This window comes from Schistocerca serialis, chromosome 2 (genome assembly GCF_023864345.2).
Source record: "Schistocerca serialis cubense isolate TAMUIC-IGC-003099 chromosome 2, iqSchSeri2.2, whole genome shotgun sequence".
Taxonomy (NCBI): domain Eukaryota; kingdom Metazoa; phylum Arthropoda; class Insecta; order Orthoptera; family Acrididae; genus Schistocerca; species Schistocerca serialis.
Genome location: NC_064639.1, coordinates 538,369,337 through 538,396,669, shown reverse-complemented (window position 1 = coordinate 538,396,669; position 27,333 = coordinate 538,369,337). Strand labels below are relative to the sequence as shown.

The 27,333-nt window shown below is 43.1% G+C and overlaps 1 protein-coding gene across 2 annotated transcripts in view; it reads right to left on the bottom strand.

Moving 5' to 3' along the window:
• Positions 1-27,333, bottom strand: part of LOC126457513 (myosin heavy chain, fast skeletal muscle) — a 313,877-nt gene that overhangs the window by 6,687 nt on the left and 279,857 nt on the right. For both annotated transcript variants that reach the window (XM_050093850.1, XM_050093851.1), the window contains one exon: positions 24,131-24,322. In XM_050093850.1, the coding sequence (XP_049949807.1) occupies positions 24,131-24,322 (192 nt within the window). The remainder of the gene's footprint in view (positions 1-24,130; positions 24,323-27,333) is intronic.

Here is a 27,333-nt window from a genome sequence, read left to right as displayed (position 1 = left end):
AGGATTGCTAGACATGTGGTCGGGATGAATATGGATAGAATGACAAAAAGAATATGGGAAACTACGGACAGGACAAGAGGAAGGACAGGAACTAAGCGGGTTGTTGAAGAAGTGGGCGAAATTGGGGATCAAGGTGCAAGTAAAGGAGAAGTGGAGAAGCAAGTACACACCGACCGATAAGCCAGCAATCGACAACAGAGGACAGATAGTTACCAGTGGAGAAGATAAGTGAAGAAGTTACTGAAGACGTCGGAAGGAGAGTGGGAGAGACGAAGAGAAAGGATAAAGATGTTCTGGGAGGAGAAGATAAAACTGCAATCCTTGAAGGGTCTGCCTGTCGTCCTAAAGCGACCAAAGGCAAGAAGAACAAGAAGAAGAAGAAGCTGCAGCAAAAGGGGATTTATTGAAAAGTGTTTTAGTGGCAGTACAAGAAGGGAATACAGTAAATCAGTTTAGGGCTGAAATACGTCGAATTGCTCCACTCAGGTATTGCAGGAACTCGTTTACAGGGAATATGGGAGAGAATAAGGTTCTCATGAGTCAGTTATTAAACACGTGCAGGGAGTCAGAGAAAGCATATTCCTGTTGTGTTTACCATATCCTCAAAAACAAACTGTATAATACCTTGTTAATCTTTTAAGGCTCATAGGTAGACAGAGAACTATTTTTTGTAAATTTCCTAACACTTTGTGCAGTTATATGACTTAGTGCAAAATATTCAAGCAATGAGGAAGGGGGGGGGGGGGGGGGAGGAAATTGTCATCGAGATAAAGAAAATGGAAGAAGTCTGAGTGGGAAGTGTTTTAGCTGTGGTAATACATATCATCAGTAGAGAGAGGATTGACTCTTATACTCAGAAGAAACGTAAGAAAAAAGTAACGTGCTAGGATTGTCGTGATACAGAATATAAGTAATAACTGCCTGCAGAAGGAATTGGGTCTGGAGTTTTGAGAACCACTGCAAAGAAAGCAGAATGAGGGAAAGGCAGTTTGCGCTGTGAGGACAGGTGAGCTGCAGAATTTACCTTTTGTTCGTTATGCTGTTAATAACGAACCAGTTTGTGCACTACTTGATTCAAACTGATTGTAAATGGGATAAGTTGAGACAAGAAGCAGTGCAGTATAAAGTGGCAAATCAATCTAATATGGGGGTAAAAGGGGTGGTTTTGGTAAAGGTTAGAATAAAAGTATTTATATGGGAAGTTAACATTTGTGGCATAATAATTTGGCAACTAATGGCACTTTGCGGTCCAATCTTATATCCAGAGCCAATCCAGTTACCAGCTGGAGTGATAGTAAGTAAATTTCCCTTTAAATTTAAGCCACAAAAGAGTTTTTGTTTTATAACCACAAATGTTGGGGTGCAGCGGTTATTGCAAGTAGTAAACAAGTACTTCTAATAATTTCCGGGTACGCAGCCGGATCCCGTCGGCATTCTGCCACGATATTTCGGCCCAGAGACGTCCGGCCATCATCAAGTGAGTACACAACTACTGAAGAGCCCAGGTGCAGTCGGGGTTTTTATGCCGAATCTCGCGCAAGCGAAATGTACTCTGGGCCGAAATATCGTGGCAGAATGTCGACGGGATCCGGCTGCATACACGGAATTTATTAGAAGGAGAAATACACCGGGAAAATTTCAGAAGTCACAGTTAACAAGTAGTTCTAACGTAAGGATAGGGAGAAGAAAATGTATTAGAAGAACAATTGGGGCACTTAAATATAGGAACTCAATCGGTATAAAAAGTCGAATGTGTTAACCCCAACCCCCGCCAGCCGCGGTGGCCGAGCGGTTCTAGGCGCTTCAGTCCGGAACCACGCGACTGCTACGGCCGCAAGTGCGAATCCTGCCTCGGGCATGGATGTGTGTGATGTCCTTAGGTTAGTTTGGTTTAAGTAGTTCTAAGTTCTAGGGAACTGATGACCTCAGAAGTTAAGTCCCATAGTGCTCAGAGCCATTTGAACCATTTGTTAACCCCCACCCACCCAAGTTAGGGATTACTATAATATTAGAATATAATACTGAACTGACTGATAATATTCCAGTTAAAAGACAACCCTGTAAGTTAGCCCATTCCAGAATGAAGGCATTAGAACAGTTGACTGATAGTATACTACTGCAAGGGATCATTCATCCTTCAAAACTGTATGCCTCATGCATATTCCTGACACCAAAGCGAAATGGGGAAAATGTAGGCTATTTTATGCTCACGAGTAGAACACGGCAAGTGCCATAACCCGATTTATCAGAAACGTCGCACGGTGGCTTATCCATAGGTATTCAGCCTTTTCTGAGAAAAAGACGGTCAAAGTTTTCTAAGTAATTTTTCGCGCCTTTTAACGAGGAATCAGTTCAATAGAAGCGGTGGTGCTGTGGCTTGCGCTTGTGGCTTCACAGCTTCGCGCTCCCTGTTCGAAACCAGACTATTATTTTTATTTTTGTTTTTCATTTATCTACTCATATCCATAGAAGAATGTTTTCCAGTATATACCGAACTATCGTTGCCATTATTCGTCTACTAATTCTATCTCTGGTGAAGGAATTTAAAGAAAAGAGAAGAAGAAATAAAAATAAAGGAACGAAAAATATTTGAAATTGTTTTCAGTGATATTTCTGTTGCGTATGTTGATTCATAAACAGTAGCAAGCGCCCGTTTTCGGAAAGGTGATACGTTATACGTGGTGCACCGCAAAATTATTGCCAACGCGTGAAATCTTTGGCAAAGTTAACGAAGTTTCTTTCTCGAGTGAGAATCATACCAAGAAACGTAGCTGTGGCAAACCTGCCACCGCGCGATGCTTGTCGTGTTCATAATTTGTATGGTTCGAATGTTTCTACAATCGATATCATCCAAGGGAATGCAATAAATCTTCCTGACGAATAAACACAAGAAGAAAATTTAGGAATCAAGGATTGAAATAAGAATGAAATACAAGAATATGAGAATTTTAAAAGTCTCTAATACATGATACCACACACATATATACTGTATAATAAATGTATGGCATTTATTGTGAAACCCAGTTGTAATTTTGTTATTAATATAATGCCCTGGCATCCGCTAACATGAAAAGGAATTTTCGCATAGTAACCTTCTGTGGGCGTAGGTAGCTAAATGAAGAACATAAAATAAAATAAATAAAAACAATTATCGGGTTCCGAACACGGGACGCGAGAGTGAGAGCCCGCAACATTAGCCACCATGTCACCAGCTGGGCTGAACTTGTGGCGCACTAAAAGGCATCCAAATAGCGCCGAAAATCTACGACGGTCGTTTTCGTAGAAACGGTCGAGTATCTGCGGATAAGCTGAGACACATTTGCTTAATTTGGCTCCTCTTCCACTGAGAAAGTTTTCTGGGAAATCGGGTTACGTGACATGCCGTCTTCTCCTCGTCAGTGTCTCTACCGGACCTACATTCCTGCTTCGTGTGGTTTCATGGAGCAAGGATATATACCACATTGGATTTGGATCAGACATACAATCAGATCCCCCTTCCTGAAATTTCAAAATCGATTACAGAGTTTGCCAAAACTGGAACATCTTTAAACCCTATAGAGTTCGTTTTGGACTCTCTACGGGCGCGTCTGTACTTTCTCAATTGATGGACAGCACATTTTCCGACATTAAGTTACAGTTTGTTTATCACTATACAGACAATTTAGTGGTTTATAGTCAGGGTGAGCATTTCCACCGTTTGTGTGAGTCTTTTAGAGAGTGAGGAGAGCCAGAATAATTGCGAATCCACGCAAGGTTAAGTCTGACGGCGCCTCTTAGAGCCGGGACCGAGGGCATAACCGTTGATCCAGATCGTGTTAAAGCTTTTTGTTAGTCGCCGGTCCCTAAGGATAGGAAGGCGGTTCCCAGGTTAACTCGTATGGCCAATTTATTTCGTTAATTTGTTCCGAGTTTTGCAGATAAGGCTCCACCATCGAACGAATTGTGCGGAAAAGGATGAACATTTGAACGGTGTCCCTCGAGAGAAGCATCTTTTACGGCGTTAAAGCAGGCATTAATGACAATACCGGTTCTGATACCTACTGGTTTTAATCCGACATTTATATCCCAGACTGGTGCTCTGGCTGTAAGAATAGGGACTATTTTAAACAAAAAAGCAAAGAGAGAAGAAAACCGATTGTTTATGTTTCTAGAATACTGAACGATTTCTATAGTGTTATTCTGTGTATAATTTGGATTTCAAGCGTTGGCAGACTGTTCGGAATCTAGAAATTCAAATACCATCTCGGACACACTCTATTTACTCTTTAAACCGACGACCTGGTTTTAAGTTGCATAATACTGAGAGATTGAATAATCTAATAATTGATGGACAGAGCCCAATGTTTGAGCGTGAATTAGACAGGTAGTTACCACACAATGAGCTAACTGTATCCGGGGAAATTCCACCTATCAGTTAAGTAATAACTGAGTTTCCACAATTGCTTGGAGACATTAGATAATATTAAAATATTGTTGAACATTCGGGAAAATCAAAGGTCTCTCGAACGGACAGTGTGTGAAGCCTTATTTAATTAAAGATAACGTAGTTTGTTGTTGCATGCAGTGTGACAGATAGTGAATCTACCGGAATTGGTGACCTCTTTATTTATTTTCACGAACCACTGATTGAGGGGCATTTAGACGTTTACAAAACGAGGGTCAAAATCAGGCAACAATTCATTTGGAAAAGAACAAATAAAGACATTAAGACATGAATAGAGAATCTGAATGTGTCTACGATGTGCAGACCAACTGAAAATATCAGGGTAAGCTTATTTTCTTTGAAGCCAATTGATCGCCCATTCCTAAAGAGCTTTTTTTAACATTTTGTTGGCCCTAGTAGGTCAAGGTAGAGAACGGTTGGTGTGCGTGGACGCTTTGACGAGGTTCACTTGGCCTTTTCCGATCATGGTTGCTCACACTCTAAATTTATAATCTACAGAATATTTTTAGTGTTTTTGGGCCTCCCACAGTGAGTTATAAGAGACGATGCTACCTACACTACTGGCCACTAAAATTGCTACACCAAGAAGAAACGCAGATGATAAACGGGTATTCATTGGACATATATATTATGCTAGAACTGACATGTGATTACATTTTCACGCAATTTGGATGCATAGATCCTGAGAAATCAGTACCCAGAACAACCACCTCTGGCCGTAATAACGGCCTTGATACGCCTGGGCATTGAGTCAAACAGAGCTTGGATGGCGTGTACAGGTACAGCTGTCCATGCAGCTTCAACACGATACCATAATTCATCAATAGTAGTGACTGGCGTATTGTGACGAGCCAGTTGCTCGGCCACCATTGACCAGACGTTTTCAATCGGTGAGAGATCTGGAGAATGTGCTGGCCAGGGCAGCAGTCAAACATTTTCTGTATCCGGAAAGGCCCATACAGGACCTGCAACATGCGCGCGTGCATTATCCTGCTGAAATGTAGGGTAGAGCCACGGGTCGTAACACATCTGAAATGTAACGTCTACTGTACAAAGTGCCGTCAATGCGAACAAGACGTGACCGAGACGTGTAACCAATGGCACCCCATACCATCACGCCGGGTGATACGCCAGTATGGCGATGACGAATACACGCTTCCAATGTGCGTTCACCGCGATGTCGCCAAACACGGATGCGACCATCATGATGCTGTAAACAGAACCTGGATTCATCCGAAAAAATGACGTTTTGCCATTCGTGCACCCAGGTTCGTCGTTGAGTACACCATCGCAGTCGCTCCTGTCTGTGATGCAGCGTCAAGGGTAACCGCAGCCATGGTCTCCGAGCTGATAGTTCATGCTGCTGGAAACGTCGTCGAACTGTTCGTGCAGATGGTTGTTGTCTTGCAAACGTCCCCATCTGTTGACTCAGGGATCGAGTCGTGGCTGCACGATCCGTTACATCCATGTGAATAAGATGCCTGTCATCTCGACTGCTAGTGATACGAGGCCGTTGGGAGCCAGCACGGCGTTCCGTATTACGCTCCTGAACCCACCGATTCCACATTCTGCTAACAGTCATTGGATCTCGACCAACGCGAGCACCAATGTCGCGATACGATAAAACGCAATCGCGATAGGCTACAATCCGACCTTTATAAAAGTAGGAAACGTGATGGTACGCAATTCTCCTCCTTACACGAGGCATCACAACAACGTTTCACCAGGCAACGCCTGTCAACTGCTGTTTGTGTATGAGAAATCGGTTGGAAACTTTCCTCATGTCAGCACGTTGTAGGTGCCGTCACCGGCGCCAACCCTATGTGAATGCTCTGCAAGGCAAATCATTTGCGTATCACAGCATCTTCTTCCCGTCGGTTAAATTTCGCGTCTGTAGCACGTCATCTTCGTGGTGTAGCAATTTTAATGGCCAGTAGTGTAGTTTACTTTCCATGGGTTCAAACAATTTTGTACGGGCATGGGGATTCAGCATCAGAATAAATCAGAACACATTCTGAGTTATAATATAATAAATTTCCTTGAGGCACGAAAGGTACTGTCCACAAATCAACACAGATTTAGTAGGCATCGCTTGTACGAAATGCAGCTTGCTCTTTTTTCACATGGTATCTTACAAACCATTGATGGTGGGCAACAGGTAGAGTCTATATTCTTAGATTTGCGTAAAGCCTTTGACACGGTGCCTCTCTGCAGACAGTTGGCGAAGGTCCAAGCATACTTAATAGATTCCCAGATATGACGAGTGTTCATCAGGACAAGGGTATCTGCGGTGCACGGGAAGGTGTCTTTGTTGAGTGACTTAGAGAAAATTTCTAGCTGTTGTGATGACGGGCAGCTTGTTCTAAATGTAGAAAAACGTAAGTTAGTGCGGTCGAGAAAGAAAAACAATCCTGTAATGTTCGAATACAGCAATAGTGGTGTGCTACTTGACACACTCACATAGATTTTTTTAGTTGGCGTAATTTGCAGAGCGATATGAAATGCAATGAACACGTCAGATTGGTAGTATGGAAAGCGAATGCTCGGCTTTGTTTTATTGGGAGAATTTTGGGAAAGTGTAACTCGTCCATAAAGGAGACGGCGTATAGATTGCTAGTGCGATCCATTCCTGAGTGCTGTTCTAGTGATTGGGATCCTCACTATTCCGGATTAAGGGGAGACATCGAAGGAATTCGAAGGAGTGTTGCTAGACTTGTTACCGGTAGGTTTGATTAGCACGCAAGTATTACGGTGGCGCTTCGTTAACTCAAATGGGAATCTCTGGAGGGAAGATGACGCTCTTTTCGCAAGAAAATATTGCGGAAATTTAGAGAACCGGTGTTTGAGGCCGACTGCAGAACGATCCTAATTCTCGCAGCGCACGTTTCACGTAAGGGCCATAAAGATAAGACGCGAGAAATTATGGCTCGTGAGGATGCTTTTTGACAGCCGTTTTTCCCTCGCTCTATTTGCGATTGGAAAAGGAAAGGAAATAACTAGTACTAGTACTACAAGTAGTAGTGGTAGTAGTAGTACTAGTACGCGGGCCCTCCACCACGCACTGTACGGTGGCATGCGGAGTATGTACGTAGATGTAGATGTACAACTCACTGCTATCCCAATACCTCCCACAGGTAAACATTAATAAGAATTTAAGGGCCACATTGACAGCCAATCATTGTAAGGATCAGAGGAGATGGAATCGCTTACTCCCTTGATAGAAATTAGCCTTTAAAACGCTAAGCATGAAAGCCATAAATCCAAACCTACCGAATTCCTCTTGAATTTTCGAATGACCACACCACTTGGTCTATTAATGAGCTGTTGCCGAAGTGGATCGCATCACCTCAACTGACTGCCCAATGGAGGAAAACCAGAAGAAACATTAAAACAGCTCATCAATTTGAAATCAGAAATAATAAAACGCTGTAGCAAAACCCTAAAGTCCATATTACGCGGTGCATCTAAGGAGTACACGTCTGCAGCAACGCCCCAATCTTACATGTTTGGAATTACAGACTGGTCGCCCAATAATACGATACACGCAGGATGTTAACGGCGCGAATCCGCGCATGCGCGCTAGACAGAAATAAGACTTGAAATTCGAATGGGGATGTCTGATTTTTTGTAAAATGGTTCAAATGGCTCTGAGCACTATGGGACTTAACTGCTGAGGTCATCAGTCCCCTAGAACTTAGAACTACTTAAACCTAACTAACGTAAGGACATCACACACACCCATGCCCAAGGCAGGATTCGAACCTGCGACCGTAGCGTCAGTGCGGCTCCAGACTGTAGCGCCTAGAACCGCTCGGCCACTCCGGCCGGCGATTTCTTGTAAAGTCGTTCATTCGAATTAAAAATTTCTGAGCGCTCGAGATTCCTATTTATTACGAATAAATAGCTGTTGGTCTCTTATGTAGGTAGCTATCAAGGAATTTCGTTATTACTGTCCTGAATTATGGACACAATTATTCCTTTTATATTATGACACTTCGTTGCACAAATGTACGTTTAATTTACGTTTATACAAAATTTTGCATATGTAGGACAAGTTGTTTCTGGAACCATTGACCTGGCAATGTCTATAACCCACTGGCCGACCGTTGTGGCCGAGCGGTTCTAGGCGCTTCAGTCCAGAACCGCGCTGCAGCTACGGTCGCAGTTCGAATCGTGCCTCTGACACGGATGTGTGTGATGTCTTTAGGTTAGTTAGATTTAAGTGGTTTTAAGTCCAGGGGATTGATGATCTCAGACGTTAAGTCCCATAGTGCTCAGGGCCATATGATTTTTTCTATAACCCACAGGATTAGAAGGCGACGACGGTGAAGAGCCAGACGTTATTGAGTTCGCCGCTGGCTGGGAAGAAGGGACGAAAGCAGGAGCACATATTCCCTATTAATGAAGGAACTCATGCCCAAAGATCCACAGGAATTTCTGAATTTCGTGAGAATGGACGTGGCTTGTTGATGATACAGGAAGGAATTTGCTGAAGTGACACAGTAATGTAGGAGGCAATTTCAACTAGTCGGAAGTAAGAATTAACCCATTCGTTTATTCATTGTATAAAGGAACTCTCTCACCAATTACTGCCACTTTCTCCCTCCTGGCATGCAATCAAATCAAACGTGAACTTTCGTCTATTAAGGCGCTACCTATACAAATTGAAAATCACACATGTAAAGTTTATGTACGTTTACCCAGAAATAAACGACTGCCAGCATGCCTTGTTGTGATAAAGAGGGTCGTGAGGATCAGACACCTATTTTCGACAGCCATAGGACGCTTAACACTTGTTTGGTCCATTCCATTTCTGGAATACGAAGTAATCAGTATTGGTGCTAAGAATGTTTTTTTGCAAACAGCTTGTGTAGAAGAAAGTCTACCGGCAAAAAATGTTGCTTTTCTTTAAATACTGCACTTATGAAAGTTTACTCGCTGAAAAACAAGTAAAAGCACCAATATGAGCACCTGAAGGTACGTGCTGGCCACAGATGTCAATAAGGACAGTACAATGTGCACGCACGGATTCAAGGCAGTTTAGAACTGCTGTCTCCTATCGCCAGATGGCTATCGCGGTGGACCTGTAACGTTTGTCCTATAATACTGCCTCTGATAGGTTGGAGATAAGGTGTTTTTTTTTAAAAAAAAAAACAGATCTTTAGTAATGCAGCTGATAAAATTACTAAAAACCTTATGTCTTTCTAAACTGTTATAAAACCGATTTTTTTTAACTTTGTCAGGTCTGCAAAAAGTAAGGGGGATCCCTGGTCACCTCTCGCAGATTAACCCAGGCACCAATCCAATAAGTAAAGAAGTCATGATCAGGAATTGAGGCGTGTGGGGGGGGGGGGGGGGGCGGGCATATGCGCCATGGTTGACATTATCATACCTACACCCTTATAACTTTCATAAGCATTATGTCAAAGATTCGAGCGAGATATTTGTCCTGGTTTGGGATACAGCGATATAGCGGCCAGTTGGAAAGGCATAAGTGGCGTTTCTTGCCCGCCAGTCATGATAGGTGCCCGTGATTCTAGTGTATGAAGTAGTAGTCATAATGTGTGCAAAGAAAAAAGAGCTATGTGCACATAATGGTGTTCAGCCCATCTGTCTGCGAGAAACAGCTTGTAATGGAGTCACGTAGCAACAGACGCAGGTACGTTGGTGTCTGCAGCCAGTGCCTGATACTACATAGAACGGTAGGTGCCATCCTGCCTCTATTTATGGCTCTATTGTGCTGGTGTACGCTGGCGCCAGCACTCCATGTGGCATAGAGGTTACGAGAGTATCAACGGAGGCCAACGACAAGACTGCGCCATGGTTGACATTATCATACCTACACCCTTATAACTTTCATAAGCATTATGTCAAAGATTCGAGCGAGATATTTGTCCTGGTTTGGGATACAGCGATATAGCGGCCAGTTGGAAAGGCATAAGTGGCGTTTCTTGCCCGCCAGTCATGATAGGTGCCCGTGATTCTAGTGTATGAAGTAGTAGTCATAATGTGTGCAAAGAAAAAAGAGCTATGTGCACATAATGGTGTTCAGCCCATCTGTCTGCGAGAAACAGCTTGTAATGGAGTCACGTAGCAACAGACGCAGGTACGTTGGTGTCTGCAGCCAGTGCCTGATACTACATACAACGGTAGGTGCCATCCTGCCTCTATTTATGGCTCTATTGTGCTGGTGTACGCTGGCGCCAGCACTCCATGTGGCATAGAGGTTACGAGAGTATCAACGGAGGCCAACGACAAGACTGCGCCATGGTTGACATTATCATACCTACACCCTTATAACTTTCATAAGCATTATGTCAAAGATTCGAGCGAGATATTTGTCCTGGTTTGGGATACAGCGATATAGCGGCCAGTTGGAAAGGCATAAGTGGCGTTTCTTGCCCGCCAGTCATGATAGGTGCCCGTGATTCTAGTGTATGAAGTAGTAGTCATAATGTGTGCAAAGAAAAAAGAGCTATGTGCACATAATGGTGTTCAGCCCATCTGTCTGCGAGAAACAGCTTGTAATGGAGTCACGTAGCAACAGACGCAGGTACGTTGGTGTCTGCAGCCAGTGCCTGATACTACATAGAACGGTAGGTGCCATCCTGCCTCTATTTATGGCTCTATTGTGCTGGTGTACGCTGGCGCCAGCACTCCATGTGGCATAGAGGTTACGAGAGTATCAACGGAGGCCAACGACAAGACTCGCTGGAAATGCGATGCCAACGTCATCTCCGCCGCCAGTATTTAAGATAGCCGCTGCGGACCGACGGGCCAGTTCGTTCGAGTTAGTCAGTTAGTTCGTTCCAGTTAGTTCAGTTAGTTCGAGGCTGTATGCTGTGTGAATTCCAGCGTGTCACCGAGACGGAGCCGCAGACTTGGCCTCTAGCACAGAGACAGGCAGCACATAGCAAACTTATAGTGAACACAGCGGGCTCCTACTTCAACAGTATTGAGGCTACGTGGTCTATACAGAAGAGAGCTTGTACCACAGCACATGGAAACTCTCTTTTTTATGAATAAAGAACCCAGTTATTAATTGCATGCAGTTTGTGTTATGGAACGAGGATACCGGCCACCAACCAACATCCTCTCCTTGCTTCCCATGGTACAGCTCTACAGAGAATACAACATCTACACCATGCGTGAAGCATAGTATGTACTGCTGAATACTGAACTGCTCATTGACAGTAGAGTATACCCTCATTAAGCAATAAGGCTCCAGGTTGTGGCAAACATATGCTTTCCCATGTTGAGTTAGATAATCTTGATTGAATTTTCTCATTCTGAGAGCATTGAAGGGGCGATCTGTTTTAATTGTTAAAAACCATTCAAAAGCCATGATCGCACAAAATATTTTTTATTCAAGACAATCGGTTTCAACAGTCTTAGTTGTCTTCTTCAAGTTTTAAACATTTTTTTGTTGCAAAACATGTTCACTTTACGCTGAACCTCATGCACAAGATTCAAGAGGATAAACTCAGCACATTATAAACGTTTGTCATCGGTAAAATATTTAAAAACTCACAGCACCTTGTCCAAAAGGCCATGTCTATATAGAGGATGACTATAATTAAAGTTAAACTTTCAAAACACTGTAGAAAAACACCACTGGTCAGAATGACGTCAAATTGCAACGGAATGTTATTGGAGAAGAGGGAAAACGTATGGCAGAAGAAAAAATATAGTGTGAAAATTGATCAATAGATGGCGCTGTATGTGTCAGAATACGTAAATGAAAACACCTGTCATGCGCACGATCCATTGATATTGCTATAAACACGCCGGGTTGTAAAGCTGGAAATGCATATCCTCCTATTTCCATCTATTGTACTATAAATTTTTTCCTTATTTTGTTACTTGAAGATATGACATTTCTGTGTCTTTATATATTGTAATTGTTTTACTATTTGTATATATATATTTATGCATTTATGTCGATGTATAATTGGTTTGTTTTGTAAATATTATTCGTAATTTTACGCTGGGTCTTGCCTAGGGAAAACTATGCTATCGAACGATTACATCGATAGGTCGTGTGGAGAACCAAAGTGTTTAGGATCTTTGGTAGTGTTAACTCTGCCGCATGGAGCGCGGGCAGAGAGAGTCTGGCTGGAGTAGGGCAGTGGAGCAGGTGTGTTGTGTGACGCTCCCGCGAGTTGCCGCGCTTTCGGGGTTTGGCAGCATGTAATTGCGCTCGACTTGCTAAGATAGTTTCTGACACGGTGTCGCGGACGGGAAGCATTAGCTGGCGCTCATCAAGAGCCCGTTTCGCCTGGTGACCGTGTCGAGAAGAAGGCGCGCGAACATCCAGCTTCTGCAACAGTGACGGCCGACAATGAGTGACTGTCGCCACCTCCTCGACCGACGACTCCAAACCTTCAATCAACCAACAAGGAAGACTGGAAGCACGTAAAGTTTTAGAACTGTATGGCAGACCTCAGCTTTTAAAATTGTTCCATTTGCCTCACATAATTACAGCAACTTAGCATGAACCTTTGTTGCTCATTGTCCCAATTGCATTACCAAGCATGGTCCCTTCCTTTTCCGGAATGAACCCGAGTGTCGTTGAAATTCAAACGCCAGCAATAAAGTAATATCATTCGATTTCACTGCTTTGATTTCAAAGTTCAGTTAAGGTATTCATAGCTGGCTACAATATTTAGATTACACAAGCACAAATTAAGAGTGCGAGTTTTGTTACCATATTTTAGCTTACCTGTGACTGCAGCTCAGCTTGGTACGTACTAAATTATACTATTGTTAATTGTTCAGAATCATTTAATTCAAGTTCAAAGTTAAATCTCTTATTTCTAAATTGCGTAGATTCAAGTAGCTTTTGAAATGATTGTTGAGGTAGCCCAAGACTAACCTTATTTTACTGAATTTCGTAGAGCTTCAGAAACAAAGCTCACTATTAATTTCAGCCACTAAATTAACTTTCAATGTTCCGGTTTTATTAAATCTTTTGCTAAATTAAGTCAGAGTGTAGCGAAATTAATTACTTCTGACAAACATCCAGTTTTCACACAACATGTGTCAACCTTCAGTTCCCACGCTTTTAGTGCTAATTATATGTTCAATAACCTTTGGTTGGTTCAAATGGCTCTGAGCACTATGGGACTTAACTTCTGAGGTCATCAGTCCCCTAGAACTTAGAACTACTTAAACCTAACTAACCTAAGTACATCACACACATCCATGCCCGAGGCAGGATTCAAACCTGCGACCGTAGCGGTCGCGCGGTTCCAGACTGTAGCGCCTAGAACCGCTCGGCCACCCGGGCTGGCTCAATAACCTTTCTTTTCCAGTTATTATAGTAGTTGTCCATAGGACTGGCGACCGTAATTTCCCCCAAAACTCAAATATCAAATTAACGCCAGTTAATTGTTAACGTAACGACCGCACATTTACTTTCTTTATTAATTTTACCCTCTTCTCAAAATTAATTTCCACCAATTTCATTTGCATTTTTCCTTTTATTTAGATGTAACCCTTTCCTCCCTCTTTACCGACGTATTAACTTCGGTGGCGATTGCTTTTCCCAAATTTCCATTAGGTAGACGCGGTTTAATTTTTTACTGTCATTAAGGTCGATAAGTGAGGGGGAGGTTACAGGGTACGCGGCTTTTCCTCCTTACTCGTCTCCGACGTTTGCCATGACTGTCTCAATGCAGGATCGCGCTCTGTTTGTAAAGCTGTATTACAAGAATGATGACTGTGCACACGTCACTCAGCAGAAGTTCCGGACACTGAAGGGGTTGAAAAAAGGCGTTGGTCCGATGACTACCGTGGGTCTGGAGAAAATGATTCGGGAATTTGAAAACACAGTTTCTTTTGGTGTGCAACCTGGTAGAGGGAGGAAACAAATTGATTCGATGTCAGTGGAAATAGTGGCCACAGCAATGGAGGAAGAGGCGAGTGGTGGTGTGCAAAAGAGGTAGTGCGTGGAAAATTGCCCGAAAATTGGACATATCCGGGATCACGGTGCGAAAAATCCCACGAAACATCCTTCTGTGCTACCTATTCAAAATTGCCTATGTGCACGAGTTGGCCGCGCGGGATTGGCCGAGTGGTCTAGGCGCTGCAGTCATGGACTGTGCGGCTGGTCCCGGCGGAGGTTCGAGTCATCCCTCCGGCATGTGTGTGTGTGTGTTTGTCCTTAGGATAATTTAGGTTAAGTAGTGTGTAAGCTTAGGGACTGATGACCTTAACAGTCCAGTCCCATAAGATTTCACACACATTTTAGCATTTTTTTTTTTTTTTTTTTTTTTTTTTTTTTGCATGAGTTTCTTCCTGTTGACCTGCCAGCAAGAGATACCTTTGCTTTAGAATTTCTTGCTCGCATGGAAGTGGACAATGATTAACTGTGGAAGATTTTGTGGGCAGACAAAGCCCACTTCCATCTGACAGGATATGTCAATACACAGAACTGTCGAATATGGGTAACGGAAAATCCACAAGCAAATCAAACAGTATCACTTCATCCTGAAAAGGCCACTGTGTGGTGCGGGTTTACGGGCTTATTTATCATAGGGCCATATTTTTTCGAAGAGACAGGTGCTTCCGGTCCCATTACCTGTAGCATCACTGATAAGCGCTATGAGTGTCTTTTGCGCAACCACGTCAATCCAGCTCTTCAACAGCGTGTATGTGTGAATGGAATCATTTTTATGCAAGATGACGCACCTCCGCACGTTGCAAATCCAGTTAAGCAGCTGCTGAAGCGCCATTTCGGAAATGCTAGAATTATCAGCCGCTATTTCCCTACAGCCTGGCCGTCCCGATCACCTGATCTTAATCAGTGTGACTTCTGGCCGTGGGACTATCTGAAAGCTGTTGCGTTCAGTGTTCTGACTGCAAACTTAGCTGCATTGAAGGCACGCATTGCACAACACATTCTGAACGTGACCGCGGAAACACTTCAATCAGTTGTGGAACATGCTGTTTCTCGATTTCAACTTATTGCAAAAAACGGTGGACAGCCTACTGAACATGTTTTGCGCCAGTCACACGGAAATTAATAACCCAATTTGATTTTTATTTATGCTTTTTATGCGGTTTTTGGCCTCAGTACAATTAAAAACCGATTTTTCCCATCCGATGTTGTATGACCTTTCTGTGGTGGATGGGCTTACGTAACTAACAGTATCACACCTGTACATCAATGCACACTGGGTAGTACAGTTTGTTTAACATCAAATGTACACCTTAGGCATTGTTGTATGATTCATTTGTCATTTGTAGTCGACCACTATTAAATTATGATGCTTACAGCGCCATCTATCGCTACATTTTGTAACTATTTATTTTTCTTCTGCCATACGTTTTCCCCCTTCTCCGATAATATTCCGTTGCAATTTGACGTCATTCTGACCAGTGGTGTTATTTCTACAGTGTTCTGAGAGTTTAACTTTAATTATAATCACCCTGTACATATTGCTGATGGATGCTTGTTACATGGTACAAATACAGTACACAATAGCACATCTGTTTACCTATATTGGACACTTAATAAACAATCGTTTAGTCAGTTAACATCTGACGCTTCAAGGATCAGCTAGAGCAGCAACCATTTAAAACCATTCTTAAAATTAAGCAATTCTTTAGCAATATAAAAAACAGCTTAGAATAGGACAACTTTTCAAATTTATTATTGCTACTTAATAAATATTTTGGTAAAACTGTATCAAGTTTTTAAAAAGTTTCAATTTTGCGCTGTATGAATGTAGAGTTTTATTACTAAAATCAAATGTATTTATTGATATAAGCAGATTAAATAGTAGTTATACTCTTTTTCCGTCACAGTCAACTTGGATCACTAAGGAAAAAGTCCACTAGCGCCACCCTATAGCGCCAGCTATTTGTTACTATTTCTGCTGACACCTCGTTTATACTTGGTGCCTTTCCTCCTTTCATACCGCACAGTGCTGATTCTACTTCTTTTCCTTGTCGTTACTCAAGTCCTCATTGGGCCTCTCCTCCTCACCTATCCAATCTAGATTTAAAACTGATTTGAAGTGATCTTTCCACATGACTTTCAATTTCTTCTTAACATTTACATCCGGAATAGTGAGATTGTCATTCACAACTTTCCTGTTTCCCGCCACTATCCCATGTAGTATTTCCTGTTGCTTTTGCTGTATTACTCCATCATCTCTGTCCATTTCCTCCTCTCCTCTGCCAATATCTTCGTGGCAGCCTCTGAGTCTTAAACATCCATTCAAACAGTCTATTACCCACTTCGAGTGGTTGATGTGTATGCTAGGCTACTAGCTAAGTGACTTCCCTTCACTAAAAGGCGTCATGTGGCAGGGAAAATTTGTTTTCTAGCAATCTGTCATTGAACTCTGGGTGAATACGGTAGAGTACAGTACTGCGGCGAGCCGCAGTGCAACTGGGAGAGTGACTATATCAGTCTGTTCATCTGCGGCTCTCAAAGGACACGTCACAAGACAAAAAGTCTTTTGGGTAAAAAGGCCGATTTGGTTGCAGCTGTTCTCATCTAGGGGTGTATCATGTTAGGAACACGTAGAAGTTCCCTAGGAGTACTGTGACAGATGCAATTTTTGGGAATGGTCTCTCACAACAGTATGTATTCTCTTTACATGATGCAAGTGGAACTGGTCTCCATCTGACTCTTGCTAATGCCCACCACACTGTGTTGCTTTATTGACACTCTCTCTCTCTCTCTCTCTCTGTGTGTGTGTGTGTGTGTGTGTGTGTGTGTGTATGTGTGTGCGCGCGTGTGTTTTGAGGACGAGTAGATGAACGTGAGAACACACGCGTCTTGAGGGCCTGGCAAGCTCTAGGATCTACATTCGACTGAAGAGGCATGGTCTATCAAAGAACCATTGCTGACCTCTAGAAGGTGTCTGTCCAGCAATGGTTAGCAGTACTGCGAGACGTGCTGGACGACTTCTTCTGTGTTATGGGGAACCTTTGTGCATCCCGTACAGCCACGTGAAGATGCCAAAACTCTTTTTGACATTATCTACGTTTTTGGCGAAAGGACTGTACACAATATAAACCCTACCCGAGAGGCACGACCAGTGTTCTGATAATTCTTGTATCCATATCACTATGTCACGTGTCGGAATGTTACGTAGGTACCTATTACTGACCAAATGCTCTCTACGGTTATGGACATGAATGTGGATTAATTCAACAAACGCCGACATCGCTTTCATTAGCAGAATGATGCAAATTTAATCAAGGAATTTAATAACAACGAAGTTTTTCACGATGATGGCATCCTTATATAAAATCTTCTCGTAGTTGAGACTGCGTCAGATAGGAGGCAAAACTCGAGCTTTCAAAGATCACCACCATCTTCTTCGTCAGAAGATGAATGTCTGCTGGGAGCGAAGCGTTCAAGCTTCTTATTGGTCGGGTGACGCCGCCAGGAATTCGAATTTCTATTGGCTGTGTGACGTCGCCTGTAGGGTAGGATCTGTACGGGCAAATACAGGATATAGGCAATGTGGCAGAGAGCCCTCCCCCATTCACCGGGTCCCAACTGAAAAACGGAAGGGGAACTGAGACCAACTCCAGCATCACCTCTCCCCTTAAAAGCTACGATTTTGAGTGTATTTCTCTAAAGACTATCTCTTTTAACGGCTGGTCTCCAGGTAAAATTCAGTTTAAAACCTCCATCTCTGTTAAAGTTGTTATTGCACATTTTAATTTCAATCGGTCGTTTTATTATTCTGGCAGTTGTCCCTGAAAGTAAATAAATTTAACATATGGCGCATTTGTAGAAAAAGAAACTCTACTATCAATGTATATCGCCGGAAACAGGAGCTACCGTAAAATATCTAGGAGTAGCTATCGAGAACGACTTTAAGTGGAATCATCACATAAAACAAATAGTAGGAAAAACAGATGCCAGACTGAGAGTCATAGGAAGAATCTTAAGAAAATTTAACTCATAAACGAAAGAAACGGCTTACAAGGAACTTGTTTGACCGATTCCTGACTACTGTTCACCAGTCTATTGATTCCTTCCACATACATCTCATGAAATAACCACGATGAGAAAACTCGAGAAATTGAAGTTAAAACAGAGACTTAGCGACAATCGTTCTTCCGACGCGCCATTCACATGTGGAACAGGGAAGGGGGGATAAGTTAGTGATAACAGGAATACCCTCCACCAAATACCGTCAGGTGGCTTGCAGAGTATTGGTCTAGATGTAAATTACATAATGCTAGTAAGTCGATACCTAACCCGCCCGGCTAGCCGCGCGGTCTAACGCACTGCTTCCCGAGCGGGAAGGCATGCCGGTCCCCGGCACGGGTCCGCCCGGCGGATTTGTGTCGAGGTCCGGTGTGTCGGCCAGCCTGTGGATGGTTTTTAAGGCGGTTTTCCATCTACCTCGGCGAATGCGGGCTGGTTCCCCTTACTCCGCCTGAGTTACACTAAGTCGGTCGGTGATTGCTGCGCAAACACTGTCTCCACGTGCGCGTACACCATAATTACTCTTCCACGCGAACATTTGGGGTTACACTCGTCTGGTATGAGACGTTCCTGGGGCGGGTCCACTGGAGGCCGAACCGCACAGTAACCCTGGTGGGTTCGGCAAGGGGCGGCGGTGGGGTGGGTGGACTGCTGTGGCCTATTATGGGGTTGTGAACCACTGAGGCCTACGGCGGGACGAAGCCTCTCCGTCGTTTCTAGGTCCCCAGTTTGCTACACAGTACACAAGTCGATACCTGGGAGAGGACTTTCGTTTCCTCAAAGTTTATCTTGTGCTCTTCTGTGAGGCTGTTCTGCTATCGCTGGAATCTCAATATTTCTGTTCTTGGTGTGCCATCTATTTTGATTGTGGGCTGTCCATTGACAATCAACACTCCAGACAGCAGGTACACTCGAATCCAGGCCGTCTTTCACTGGACGCATTAATTCCTTTATTTTCAGTGGAGGTCGGCATACTTGTCTAATAACACATAAACGAATATACTCCCAATTTTGCTTGAGGTGGCCCTGCAGAATGTTGTGGGTTTGCTTCCTTTCGTTGCTACCTAATGAGTTGTATAGACTTGTAAGCTCCAACTATCGCAGCAGATGCCGTTTTCAAAACTTCCGTAATGACAGAAGGCACCGTGCTGTTTCGAATAATATGAGCCCGTTTCATGCCTACTTGTACCAGAGGGACGTGGCATCACATCTGAAACTCTAACTCCTCCATAATGCCCACCTGCAGTAGAGACAAAAAGTATTTTGAAAAACACATTTTCATAAGAAAAACATCTTACTCAGCGGAAAATCTTTACAACTGTTATGTAGCTTGATTTACAGCGCAAATGCGCTAATATCACAAAACAAGGACCACTGTGTTCCATAACTGGCGACATCACAATAATTTCACAAAATTACAGTAGATTGTCAAAGTCATATTACATCTTACAAGACTTGCGGAAGTCAAATTAGTATACACAGCCATTAGTGCATGATTGCGTAACCTTTCGCTTTATTTACAGCCGCTTAGCGCTATGATACGGAGTCATAGCGAGCAGCCAAATGACGCAGGGGGATTTTCTACGGTCTTTAACCAAAAATTGCTACAGCTGATCGTGGCTGGGGAATTTTCGTTCCTTAGCCTTCGTTCGAATTCATCCCACAGATGTTCAATACGGGTGAGATCTGGGCTTCGGCTGGGGCACTTAAGCATCCTTACTCACATCCTTCTCAAAATGTCTGTTCCATGGGCAGAGGTGTGCTTAGGATCATTGTCGTGCTGAAATTCCCAGTTTCGTCCCATTTTATCTTTGGCATGTGGCAACATGTGCATCCTCAAGATTTCAAAATATTTGAAGCGATCCATATTCCCTTCAATAGGCACCAGAGGGCCGACTCCTGAAAGGGAGAAGCATCCCCCCATCACGACGTTCTCATCACCACTTGGGTACTTGGTAACGGGCATCGTTTCTTGCATTGAACGGTCGTCGAACATACCGAATCCAATCGAAAGAAAACAAATTAAAGTTACTTTCATCGCTCTAGAGCACACGCGACCACTGTTGAGGTGTCCATCCTTACGCGCTCTGGTACACTCAAGTCGAGCTTTCCTTTTCATTGCCGACGTCAGTGGGTTTTTGATAGGGCAGCAGCTATGAGGATTAGACTCTCCGAGGATCCGTTTTACGGTACTGTCCCATATTTCAACGTTGTGTAGTTCACGCAGCTCTCTGTTTATGTCAACGGCAGTCTTCTTTGGGTCATTCTTTGACATCCTCCTTATGAGATTATTCGTTCGGAGGTCGACATTGCTGGGCCGACCCATTCTTTGTTTATTATCTTTGATTCCTGTGAATCGTTTCTCCTTGTTCCAGACTTTCACAATTTGTGTCGACAAACCAAAACTTGCTTTGCTGTAGGACGAAAATTACCGCATCTTTGAGGTCTGCTGAATGCTTAATGACCATCGGTATGTCGCGAACTGCGTAAAAACAAAACAAAGGCTAATGTAAACCAAAGGTATTCGGCGGAATACTGGCGTAGCCATTTGTTTCCCGACAATAAACCACAGTGTCAAAATACTTTTGGATGGACTACAACAGCACTGTCAGTGTTGTACTTACCGCCACTACGCTGAATCCTGATACATGTGTTTGTATGGATGCTTGCCATTGCACAGTCAGCCAAGACGTGCTGGATAGGCAGGAAAACGCAAGGCGCACACCCTTGCGGCGAAAATACTTATTGTCGCTACTGTAGATCTATAAACTCTTGGCCCAGTTCTTTGAAGCCTTCACCAAAAACGGCATTAAAAGCTCTCATATCTTTACCTCTCATTATAGCACATTTTGCTTTAATACTATTTCTCGTTACTGCCAGTAGATCGTTACTGCCGGTAGACCTGAAGGAGCTGTGTCAGTGTGGGATTTCTTACAACTAGTTTTCTTCAAACGAGTTGTTCACGACTGAAAACCCAAAAATGTTGAGCAGTTTATGCACGACACCTACCCAGTAGACTTGCGGTTTTCATTTAAAACCAACGGAAATATATATTTTTAATGCAGCTGCTTCCTCACAATTCGTGATTACAGTTAGAAGCGCTACGAATGGGGAATCTGTGCTGTTTGTAGCCACCTCTTTGCAGTCAAACATTACCAAGCCTCCGTTCATGTTTCCTATCCCGAGCCACGAGACCTGGTGCGGGTATCACATCCATTTCGGTTGTGCTCTCCCCGTCTCGCTTACCGGTAATGCGAGACTCTAGCACGCGCCAAAAAGAGGCCCGCACCGCAAAAATTCGACAATTTCTTTAAAATGCTATTTTTGCATTTAGTTGTCGCAAAATTTCCTCTGGTAGGGCTCACAGCACGGTCTTAGCCTAGGCATCTGCTCTCACTAAACGTACAAATAGGGTGAAGTCCATTAATTACTTGAGAGGTGTTCTTTAAAATTTGGACCGCGCCTCTCCTTTTGGTGAGATTTGGTTAGGTGTGGTAGGACACCCCTCTCCCCCCCCAACCCCCTCCTCGCTCCACCCCCACGTGAGAATAACACAGCAGTTGGTTAAAAATATGTAAAAATGAAATTTTCTTATTTATTTTAAATATTGATTAAAACCTTTAATAAAACGTTATTCTTATAAACGTGTCAATCAAGAGTAGTATTCGGACGGACAGACAGACAGCCAGAGACAGACAGGCAAAAAGGCTCTGTGTAAATAGTGTTAACCGTTTGAATGGTCTCTAAAAAACTGACCATTTACTAGCGTATTACATACATCAAATGTCACTGGACCTTGTTGGTACCTTCCTTTGATCGCTGTGTGTACGTGACTTTTCAGTTTCCTGATTTACACGACCAGTACGAGAATTCTGTCAATGAGCTTCAGCATAGCTTCCTACCACAAACAATTAAATTTCTGCTAACACGTGTTCTTCAACTTGTCGGCTTGCCGCTTAACGTACGCTTCTAAAAGTTTTGATACAAATTGATATTGAATGCAGTAATATCGGATTTATATGTGTTACAAAAATATCGCGACTGACTTACTGACTAGGACGTAGAGTTTTAGAGTGGCGCGGCAGAGAAGTCCTCGAATTAAATCTGCCACTTGTGCGGCACTTGTTTCAAATCGGGGTATCCTGGGGACGAACATGTATAAGGCCCTCAATCCAGTACAGAGTGGCCATAAAGATTGCGGGCGCTTAATATTTTCTACGCTTGGGATTAATTTTATGAAACAAAATTTTAACCATTTTAGTAATGTATATTCTCTGAATGGAAAAGTTGAGGTAAGATGATCATTGCTGCCCCCCCCCCCCCCCCCCCCCGTGCCACACATTTAAATGAAGTTTGGTGAGATTTTGCCGGGCACATCTCCCCTTCCGTACCCCCATTTTGAGCTAACGTATTTAATGGACGTCTCCTAACTTAACGCCTTTAGGCCTTTGAAACCGAATGAACACATCTTCAGCAACTTTGAGCACCTTTCAGCCCAGCATAAACATTACAATATTTTCACAAGCTGTGACATGGTCGCGAATTGAACATTGACCCGAATATAGAACACATTTCCTTTACCTGACGTCTATGGTCACAACTACTGGACAATTAATCATTCAACAATGTGTGTACGCCTACGCTAACGACATCTGGCGAACTTGCAACCCAAACATTTTGTGGCTACTGTACGGCAGTTTGTTTCGAACAGCAGTGCTGCTGACAAGATGACTATTGTATATACTATTATTTATAAATATATTTGACGATGCTGGTGCTGATTTTGTGTTTAGCATTTGACGATGACACTATGGTTCCAGCGCGTTAGGAAATGTTTTTATAAAACAGGTATGCCTCTTCATATTTAAAGCGCACACATGCACATATATATCAATAATACTTCTCATTGTGGTCTATTTTATTGTTTTAAGCTGTAGACAAACTGCTAGTGTATTTGTGTTTTTCCCAAGTTTTTCTGCAGATCTGAAGATGGTCATTATAGACCGAAACCGGTAGTCTGATGACACGAAATTTGTGACCATAGACGTGAAGTAAAGGAAACATTACAATAATTTGGGACATCTCTGTAGAACTGTACGAGCACTTAGGATATTTTAAAAGAAATGTATTCGCAGTTGCGTATATGGACAACCGTCAGCTGTATAAGGGATTGAGGACGTTGAAAACTTGTGCCAGACCGGACTCGAACCCGGATTTCCCGCTTATCGAGAGCGGTCGCGTCTCCAGTTGGTTATCTGGGCGAGGCTCACGGCCATGCGTCGTGCTCCGATAACCAGAAGGTGAGGCGACAATTCTCGATAAAAGGAGAGACCCGAGTTCGAGTCCGGTCTGGCACAAATTTTCATCGTCCTCAATGCATTATACAGATGATGGTTGTCCTTATTTGCAACTGCGAATACATTCATTGTATTTCATAACGGCTGTAGTCACCGCAGTGTGCATGTCCGAAGAAATTTTGCAGCGTAATTCAGAATAACACAGGCACTCAATATCGGTAGGATATTTTGTATGACATGCAACAAAACGAAGCGTTGAAAAAACAAACAGAGGTCTGGTTAGGTGGAGGTTAAGCTGACGTAAGGTGTGATTCAAGTAAAGCTTCAGAATGAAGAGTCCAGGTGAGATATGTTAGGTTAAACGGATGAGTAAAGGTAAGGTAACGTAAGGTAAGGGGGAGGTAGGTCTGGGAGCGGAGCACCCACCTGCAGCAGGATCTGATGGACGCCGTACTCAATGCGGCGCTTGGTGTCGAGCACGTTGTCGGCCGTCTGAATGAGCACCCTCTCCACCTTGGCGAGCGCCTGCACTTCGGAACGCAGCTGCTCGTAGCTGGCCGTCACGCCCGAGAAGAGCGTCTCAGCCGCCTGGTTGCCTTCGGACACGGCGCGCACCACCTGCACAGTAGCATGCTGTTCAGAGCCCCCCTGTCAAACTGTTGTCACCCAGGCAGCAGTAACTGCTACTCTCTGCTACTGCGTCACCTGCTGCATCTTCCTAACGTACTCACTACAGCTGGACAAGATAATTTATGGACTTCTACATAGGGCAAGGCCACCTATGATATCGAAGTCTGTCAGTGTCTTTCTGGAGATCATTGCATATAAATCCTGATTGGTAGTCAATAGGATCTTGTACCATTGCTGAAAAAAATGTGATTAGGACTCACGAACTGAGGGTTCCATACCAACTTAATCATGTATACAGACAGTTCTTCCAACCCGGGAATCGAGAATCTCAACGACTTTTGCCTGTCGGAATAGACAGGCCCCCTGGCTCAGCAGCTGTTGTGGCAGAACACCTGAAGGAAAATTTGGAAAATATTTCGAGTAGATTTCCTGACCATGTTATAGTTCTGGGTGGAGATTTTAATTTACCAGATACAGGCTGGGAGAATCAAACGTTTATAACGGGTGGCATGGACAAAGATTTCAGTTGTGTCGCAGGGGTGTGTTGTAGGACCATTGCTATTCAAAATAAATGATCTTGTGGATAACGTCGGAAGTTCACTGAGGCTTTCTGCGGATGATGCTGTAGTATATCTAGAGGTTGTAACAATGGAAAATTATACTGAACTGCAGAAGGATCTGCAACAATTGGCGCATGGTGCAGGGAATGGCAATTGAATCTCAATGTAGACAAGTGTAATGTGCTGCGAATACATAGAAAGAAGGATCCTTTATCATTTAGCTACAATATAGCGGGTCAGTAACTGGAAGCAGTTAATTCCATAAATTATCTGGGAGTAGGCATTAGGAGTGATTTAAAATGGAATGACCACATAAAATTAATCGCCGGTAAAGCAGATGCCAGACAGATTCATTGGAAAAATCCTAAGGAAATGCAGTCCGAAAACAAAGGAAGTAGGTTACAGTACATTTGTCCACCCACTGCTTGAATACTGCTCACCGGTGTGGGATCCGTACCAGACAGGGTTGATAGAAGAGATAGAGAAGATCCAACGGAGAGCAGCGCGCTTCGTTACAGGATCATTTAGTAGGCATTAGGAGTGATTTAAAATGGAATGACCACATAAAATTAATCGCCGGTAAAGCAGATACCAGACAGATTCACTGGAAAAATCCTAAGGAAATGCAGTCCGAAAACAAAGGAAGTAGGTTACAGTACATTTGTCCACCCACTGCTTGAATACTGCTCACCGGTGTGGGATCCGTACCAGACAGGGTTGATAGAAGAGATAGAGAAGATCCAACGGAGAGCAGCGCGCTTCGTTACAGGATCATTTAGTAATCTCGAAAGTGTTACAGAGATGACAGATAAACTCCAGTGGAAGACTCTGCAAGAGAGACGCTCAGTAGATCGGTACGGGCTTTTGTTGAAGTTTCGAGAACATACCTTCACTGAGGAGTCAAGCAGTATATTGCTCCCTCCTACGTATATCTCGCGAAGAGACCACGAGGATAAAATCAGAGAGAGAGCCCACACAGGGGCATAGCGACAATCTTTCTTTCCACGAACAATACGAGACTGGAACAGAAGGGAGAAACAATAGAGGTACTCAAGGTACCCGCCGCCACACACCGTCAGGTGGCTTGCGGAGTATGGATGTAGATGTAGAAGATATTAATCCTGGAAATTCCAAGATCGTTTCGAAATATGTACAATAGGTCCTGAGACTAGCCCGTACATACAAAAGAAGCGATCTGGGATTCAGTTTCTATATTTAACGAAGTATTTTGTCTACTTACTAAAACATGACTACAACTAACAGTTAATGTTTGAATGAAGTAGTATTTTTCTGTCATGTGTTTTTCTGTCATGCTTTTGACCGATGATGAATGCAGTATAAATTCCAATGGTAAAAACATATTTTTTATGTAATATAATTAAAATGTAACAATTTTTTTTATTTTATACCTTTACTTGTACTGTGAAACTTTGTTTCTTGCCAAATCTCATGATTCTAGATCACCGGGAAGTTGATGAGTGATTCTGCGAGTATCAAAACATGTGGCATAAACGACCGCATCTTTTAACTGCACTGATTTAAAAGTTTAAATGTTTTACCCCACCAAGGTGTCTTAGACTTTAGTGAGTGTCATAAATCAGAACTTGATACTCCTCTCCGTTACTCAGAAAAAGGAGTCTTCAGACGGACCGTGAAATAGACGAAAAAATGACAATTTTTTTTCACGTTATGACTGTTTAGAGCGCCATATTTTCGCCTGGTGGCAGAGAGTGGAACTGTCATTTTTTCAGCATACTTTGCGAATGCTTGGATTAATAACATACCTTCGATTCTTGGATTACCCATTAGTAAAGGTGTCAGTGTCTCATAAAGGAGTTCAATCCATATCAACAAAATTTTTCGATTTATTGCCCAGTAATATGAAATGTCTGAAAGGTAGCAAAGGAAGGTTTAAATTCAGCTTAAAAGCTTTTGTTCTGACAACTCCTCATTCCCACAAACGAAATTTTATCTAATTACCTGCAAGAGAAACCTGATTTTTAAATATCATAGCAAAAGTAGGTCAGTAAAATATTACATTCATTATTGTTAAAACTAATAACGTTTGTAAACTGACTTGTTCCACTTTATTTCGACAGAGAAATCGTCCAACTGTTCCATCGAACGTGTAATTAACTACTGTACGTAACTTTTCCCATTCACTTACTGTACTTGCTGCCCACTTAAGTCTTTGCCATCACACTTGAGTTCTATGCTGCTCGATTCTGTCTCGGGTTTGCTTTTTCGGCCGTGTTAGTTGCTTGCTGACAGTGATACACAGCACTGCGGACAGGTTTATTGATGAACAATACATCTAAGAGAACAATTCTGGCGCGACCCCTCCCGCCGGTGGTTCGAGTCCTCCCTCGGGCATGGGTCTGTGTGTTATTTTCACCGTTAAGTTAGTTTAAGAAGTGTGTAAGTCTAGTGACCGATGAC